The 7695-nt window shown below is 47.0% G+C and overlaps 1 protein-coding gene across 1 annotated transcript in view; it reads left to right on the top strand.

The window, feature by feature from the left end:
• Positions 1-3476: 3476 nt before the first annotated feature.
• Positions 3477-7695, top strand: part of LOC103366597 (probable E3 ubiquitin-protein ligase bre1) — a 27079-nt gene continuing 22860 nt past the window's right edge. The window contains exon 1 of the mRNA XM_008294365.1: positions 3477-3626. Within this exon, the coding sequence (XP_008292587.1) occupies positions 3477-3626 (150 nt within the window). The remainder of the gene's footprint in view (positions 3627-7695) is intronic.

Here is a 7695-nt window from a genome sequence, read left to right on the forward strand (position 1 = left end):
AAAAGTCTGAACTAAATCAGAATTATAGGATTGATTTCACCAAATTAAAATCATAAGTAAGGCGGTGAGATGTGGAGGTTATAGATGTAAAATCTGCCCAGGCAGCGTTACAGCATCATTATGGTATAAGGACGGTTTTAAATTGGTCTAAATTCANCCAGCTCCTTAAATCCAGGGAGTAACAAGCCTGATGCAACACAGGTGTGTGGAAACACACCTGCAGGGAATGAGCCCCAGCACAGCACGAGTTCTCCAGGACACCCTCTGGTGGAAACCTGCAGGAGATGGATCACAAATGCCACAGCCCAAAACCCCATTTCCTGACATCACCCAGCCCCCCCTCAACAGCCTCCACCTGGCGACCCAGAAGATGTAGATGGCAAAGAAGTCTCAAAGTCAGAGATGAGTGAAGGATCAAGGATGGCAGAACAGGGCACCCAGGAACGGTTGTCCGGGCCGTAGCCTTCCCAATCAACAAGATACTAGTACTCCCGACCCCGCCGACAGGAGGCCACAATCCATCGGACATCATAGCAGGAGGAGGGGGCTCGGAAGGAGGGCAAAAGGTGCTGGCATGGACTGGTTTTGTCTGGGAAACGTGGATTGTAGGATGGATCCGGAGACTGGGAGGCAAACGTAGGTGGACAGCAGTGGGACCGATGGACTGGATTTCATATGGACCGATGAACCTTGGGGAGAGTTTCTTAGACATGAATTTCAACGCAATGTCACGGGAGGATAATCATACCTGCTGACCAGTTGAGCACTGAAGAGCTGGGGTGCATTTTCTGTCGGCGATCCTTTTATTTTGACTGCCGGTGTGATAGAGAGCTGTGGTGGTGTTCGTCCAGACTTGTTAACAACGGCAGATGTGGTGGTTGACTGAAGTAACTGAGATCTCCTTTTCATCAGATGGGAACAGTGGTGGTTGATAACCTAGGGAAACTTCAAATGGGGAAAGACCAGTTGCAGATGATATGTGTGATATGTGTTGTCAGGCAATGGAGGGTGGCTTCCAGTTCTTGATTAAGTCATTCCATCTGACCGTTGGACTGTGGGTGGTAACCAGAGGTGAGACAGACTTTAGCACTGAGGGCAGCACAGAAATGTTTCCAAACCTGAGAGGTGAACTGGGAGCCACCGTTGGACAGAACTTCAAGGGGGATCCCATGAAGACGTGTTTCACATTTTTCAGCCTTCACATCCAGGCGGATTTCTGGTAGGCGTTGCAGAACAAAGCGGACATGCCATTTGTGATGGTCTTGGAGAAGATGAGTATATCGTTGAGATAAACAGACACAAAGATGTTTAGGTAATCACGGAGTACATTGTTCATGAGTGCTTGAAAAACTGAGGGGGTGTTGCAGAGACTAAACAGCATGATCAAATACTCAAAATGTCCCAGAGGTGTCTTGAAGGCTGTTTTCCACTCATCTCCCTGGCAGATCCGACAAGGTGGTAGGCATTGTGGAGATCGAGTTTGGTGAAAATACGGGCATCATGGAGTGGCTCAAAGGTGAATGAGATGAGTGGCAGGGGATAACGGTTCTGGATGGTGATCTGATTGAGTCCATGGTAATAGACACAAGGTCGGGGGGACCCGTTCTTCTTGGACACGAAGAAGAAGCCGGCCCTCAGAGGAGCCGAGGAATGGCGAATTGAGCCAGCTGCAAGGGATTCGTTTCTATATTTTTCCATCAATTCTCTCTCAGGGCAGGATAAGTTGTACAAATGGCTGGTGGGAAGTGAGGCTCCAGGCAGCAGGTCTATGGCACAATCATATGGTCTGTGAGGAGGCAGAGAACAGGCTTTATCCTTACTGAAAACTTGTTTAAGGTCCATGTATTCACTGGGTACGTTACTCAGATCCTGGGATTCAACAGAGGGAGCATCCCCTGGAGGCGGGCTCAGAGGAACAGCAGATTGGAGACAGGAGGAGAGGCAGTTCGTGGACCAGTCTTCGATGCGGCGTTCCTTCCAGTCGATGTGTGGATTATGTGCTTGGAGCCAATCAAAACCTAGGATTATGGAGGAATGGAATGATGAGAACACCCAAAATGGTAGGTCTTCATGATATCTACCTGAGATGATAAGGTGGAGTGGTTTTGTCCGGTGGGTAATCTGGGGTAAAGGTTTACCGTCCAGAGCGGTGGCCTTCAGCAGTTTCTCCAAAGGGATGGTCTCAAGGTGGCACTGTGTGACAATGGATTGGGCAATTAATGTTTGATCGCAACCTGAGTCGACTAGGGCACTGAGACGAATTGAGTCATTTCTAAAACACAGGGTCGCAGTGAAAAGAAGAAGGGGAGAAATATCCAAAATAGCTTGGTCTGTCAGTCTCCCCGTTTTCACTGAAAGACCCTCTCGGGGACCTTCTCTCTTACACGGATGGGACAAGCTGCAATGTAATGATCAGAACTCCCAAATACAGACACTGATGGGACTGCATCCTCCTCTGCCGTTCCTCGGGTGTTCATTGGGTCCGACCGACTTCCATGGGTTCTGGATCGGGGAGGATGTAGATTTTAGTGGCTGCGCTATAGAGGGAGGAGAGGAAGGTGAGTTATTTGAAAAACCCTGGGGAAGTGAATATTTCTGGTTAGGCCTTTCTCTAGCCCTCTCCCTCAGACGGTTGTCCATGTGTGTGGCTAGAGCAATAAGATCGTCTAAGGTCTCTGGTTCGTCCACAAGAGCCAGCTCATTCTTGACAGAGTCACTTAAGGTCTGAAAAAACACACTCTTCAAGGCACGAGTTCCATCCAGATGATGCTGGTAATGTGCGAAATTCAATAGAAAAGTCAGATACGGCTTTCTGACCCTCTCTTACTTTCCATAGTCCTCTAACTCCATTTCTCCTGAGTGTTTCCCTGCATGTGGGTCAGAATCCTGACTGAAAGTCATCTAAAACTCATGAATAAACTCTGGAAAGTTACACCAAACCTTGGGTAATTCTGGAACCGAGCTTCAGCCTATTTTAAAGCTCTTCCACAGAGCAGACCCAACCCATAGGAAATCTTTTCATCATCACTGGAAAAGGTCTGGGGAGCACAGTTGAAAATGAGTGAACATTGGAGGAGGAAGCCCCCGCAATGACCTACGTCACCTGAAAACTTTTCTGGAGTGGGTGGAGTTACGTCCTGGTAGGGTACAGGCTGAGGAGATGAAGGTTATGCGGCGGCTCCCTCTGGAGGTTGAGGGGTGGTACTGGCACTGCTGGTGGACAAACTCTGTAAGACTGTTGAAAGATGTACAAGTACCTGGTTAGTTGCTGCTTGTTGCTCTGAGAGGGAACGGAGAACGCTGTCATGGGACTGGATTAAGGTTGCCTGTTTGGAGATGATTCTCCTGAGAGCCTCTGCTGGGTCAGAGTGGCCTGAGTGTTCTGTCATGGTTTTGTTGAGGTTTCTGACCCACATGCAGAGAAACACTCAGGAGAAATGGAGTTAGAAAAATGATATTTATTGCAGAGATTCGAAATGCGCAAAGATGAGGTTGATCCAGGCTGGGACATCAAGGTGGGTTTGTGGACAGCTGGGGTGGACGGGTGGTACGGTGGTCAATGCAGTGGAGTGACTGAGTGGCAGGGGCGTTACCAGTCGATCCAGGAAAACTTGGGTCTGGCGCAGGTAGGTTGAGGGGAACCACATGCGAGGAGCGGGAACACTGGAAAAACCTTCGGAGAAGGAGAGAGACCGTTATTCATAGACTCAGGAAGAAGCACGAGAAAAACTCAGGAGGAGGCTTGACGTTACCACGGAGGTTAACACTCAGGCCATGAGTGACTGGCAGCCAGCTCCTTAAATCCAGGGAGTAACAAGCCTGATGCAACACAGGTGTGTGGAAACACACCTGCAGGGAATGAGCCCCAGCACAGCACGAGTTCTCCAGGACACCCTCTGGTGGAAACCTGCAGGAGATGGATCACAAATGCCACAGCCCAAAACCCCATTTCCTGACACCCTCTTTTTTTAACCATACCTGCTGTAGTTAACTAGCTGTTCATCTTTAGCTATCCGTTACTCTATCGGTCACTGTTCAGGTCTCACTGCCTCCTGCCTTTATCTTGTCCATGAACTCTTGTTCCTCTGGAAGTGTTGAAGGTGCTGGTTAGCTCTCTATATGTTACCAGGAGTCTCACCGGATTAATCGGTCCATATCGAGTCTTAAGGTTCTGCAGCTGCTGACGGACCGAGTCGTGTTTTTTCTGCTGCTTGTGGATCCCTGCAGACAGATCAGGATAAACTCTCACTTGCTGGTTCTTGTATTTAACATCTTTCTTTGCCCGGCAGCATAGATTACCTTCAGTTTGTCCCTGTGGTTAAGGAGCTTCATTATTAGAGTTCTTGGTGGGGAGTTAGCGCCCCTGTTCGGTCCGACCCAGTGCACTCTCTCCAGAACGATTTGGCTGTCGTTCTCCAGTGTTTCTGGGATCCATCAGGAGCATGTCTCTGGTCCTTCAGCGCCCTCAGGTTTACCAGTCATTAATTGCCTTCAGTGCGGTTCAGTTTCTGCATCTCTGAGCACGACTGTGGCTCCATCTCCTTCTTCCATATCCCCAGTAGCTTTCTGGGCTACACTGCTCGCACTAAAGTTAGCTAGCCTTGCTTGCTTCATCATTTTCCCTTCTTCTTTACTGTTGTCATCATTGCATTACTTAGCAGAGTAGTTTGCTGTTACTCTTTCTGCAGGTGTTTCATTAGTAATTATCAGAAGCTGTCGCAGACATGTACAAGACACGTCTTACCAGGGTGCCGCCATAACTGGAAGTCCCAACAATGGTCTCTGAGGATTACTTTGCCACCTCAGGTCCATGTCTAGAGACCAGTCTGGAAGTTCAGGTCTTGTTCATGCCTTGCACAGCCCCAGATGTGGACCTTTATTATGCTGTAGAAAGACTCTGACAATTGATGCCCTTCCTACCAAAGAGATAGTCACCACATGTTCCAAGCAAGACAAGGAGGAACTAACTCGTCTTGAGAGCCAAACAATAAGAGTGAAGGTCAATGAAGCAGATCATTATACAACCCCATTAATTCACAATTAGTTCCCCTAAACTGCAGACCTCAAGGAGACAGTCCTGCCTGCCCTCAGATGTATAGAATGGAAGCTATCAGAGAATCTTGAACAAGCAGTTAATCTCATAGCAGCTTGTTGAGCATGAGACCAACAAGGCTGAATCTGTGAACTTTCAGGAAGTGGTCCACATCAGTAAGTCATAGTATGTTCCGCACCATCATGTGAAACACCATGGAAAACACTGCTTGGTGTTTAGGTGCTCATTCCTGCACCAAGGACCAATCTTGAATGATTATCTTCCTCCTGGTCCAGTCTTAGGCCCGACCTTAAAGGGTGATCTTCTGCACCTTTGTTAGCATTCTGTTCCCATTTCTGGTGATATCAAAGCCATGTTTCAGCAGGTCAGGTTTCCAGCGTAGGACAGACCAGACCTGTTTCAGATGGTGAAACAAACATGTGAGTCACCAGAGGAGGTTTAAAGTGGTGAATTCTGCCCTTTGTCACAACATGCATCCCGTGTTGTGCCAAATATGCCCTTCAACAACATGTGAAAGACAATCAGGCGGGTCAGGAGGACGTCCTGACCTCAGTCCTGCAGTCCTTCAATGTCATCTGTCCTCACTAACTCAGTTTGTGTATCCTCTGTGTATTCCTTGTAGTCGTTGCAGCACTTAGCGTTGATTTGCTCTAGCTTTGTGTTCAAGCTCAGCCGGCCAATAATGTTTGTGTCTTTCCCAACACATGATGTGCTCCATGTGCAGTTCCATGTGTTTAGTGTTTGTCACTGGCCCCTGTGANGAGTCATTTAGGACATTTTCTGAATAACATTAAACAACTTTTGACCCTTTTTTGTCATTTTGTGTCACAAATTAAACATTTAAATCCTCAAACTCTGGTCCAACACGTCTGTTAAAGCCTGAATAACACGTTTAAACCTGATGAAACGCTTCACACTCTGAGAGAAACCAGATAAACACCAGACAGACCACATTTCTGCTGTTTGAACACCACTAACGAACATTTCTGCCTGTTGGAGCTCAAACCTTTGAGCTGTTCTTCCTCCTGTTCACACATTTAGAGGCTCCTGAACGCTGTGGGTCGGTTCTGAGCGCCGGGCTGAGCCCAGATAAGACTCCTGTTTACATTCCTTCACACCAAACACTCGAGCAGGTCTGGACGAGTCCTCCTGGTCGGCACCAGAGCTGGTTCTGGTCCAAACCGGAGGCTTCAGTCAACAATGAAACAGCTGATTAACCCTCAGACCTCCAGAGAACCAGGACAACAACCAGTCTGGGTCAGAACCGGACCCTAACAGCACCAAACCAGCTTCACAACAAACACACGACTTCACTGCAGCAGACGCCTGCAAACTAAACGGGTTTAACAGAAACAAAACAGATTTAAGCTGCTTCACTGCGTCGGTTTGGACAGAAGCTACACGAGAGGAGAAAAAGATTTGAATGGATTTTTACCCAAAAGTCAAATAATTATAATAAAAACAAACAGATTTTGATCAACAGCAGCTTCATAAATGATAAACATTAAACCCACACTGGATCAAACTAAAGCTGCCAAACGTTCTGCTGGAAAAACAACTTATTTACTGAGAGAAACAAGAAGATATGAAGGTTTATCAACAACTTAAAAGCAGGAAATCAGACGTTTAAATCAGATTTTATAGAGAAGAATGAGTCACTGGAGAGGACGAAGGATTTTTACGTATGTTTCTGTGCGTGAATGTTGAAAATAAATAAAGAAGTCGTTGGATTAAACTCCTCCTGACTGTAAACTGACTCTAAACGAAGCTTTTGATTAGTTTGGTTCTTAAATTATCTGAATACGAAGACGACAAGTGACAATTTGAACTTTTTAAAATTGATTTGTGATGCTTATCTGTGATTTCACTAAATATCTGTAATTTATCAAAACAATAAAATATTTTGGTGAATAAACGAAGTGTGTTGATCAGCTCCACCCGTCTGTGGCTCCTTCAATCTTCTCTGATGAACACATGATATGAACTCTTTGGGTATAAATGAAGCCTCAGAGCGTCCCGACTCCCAGGAACCTCCTCTGACCTCAGACCCTGAACATCTGCCGGTTGGCGGTGGGGAGGTCCGGAGCCTCGACCCCGACCCCGAGGCCCGGCGGCGCTAACTGGATCCAGCTGCTGCGAATACCAGGAAACGCAGAACCATTAGCGAGGCTCAGCGCCGCTCGCTGACGCTGCACGGCTCCGAGTCAAGACCAGGGCCGAGGACCGAACCGGCAAACGGACCTCTGAACCTGCAGCGACCACGGATCAGAACACTGATCGGTTTGTTTTATGTTAAACTGCTAACGTTCCCCAAACTGTTGGTCTCCAACAAACTTCTGGTGTCAAAAACCAGAAAGAGTTTTAGTTTTCTGGTGTTTTTCTCTACAAAAGAAGAAGACGATGATGAAGAAGAAGAACTTTTTAACTGGCCACCGAGCAGCACTTCCTTCTCCTGCACTAACAGACTATTGACTCATTTAACTGAATATTTGTAATGACAGTAAATAAACTCTATGACAGAGTCAAAGCGTTTCACTGAAGCTGTAACGTCTTCGTTTTATAGCTCAAAAACATGTTTGGGTCTCGTTCATGAGCAAGAACTGAAGTAACCTGATAAAGATGCTGCAGCTGATTAGTTTAAC

This window comes from Stegastes partitus, unplaced genomic scaffold (genome assembly GCF_000690725.1).
Source record: "Stegastes partitus isolate 25-593 unplaced genomic scaffold, Stegastes_partitus-1.0.2 Scaffold955, whole genome shotgun sequence".
NCBI classification, from domain to species: Eukaryota; Metazoa; Chordata; class Actinopteri; family Pomacentridae; genus Stegastes; species Stegastes partitus.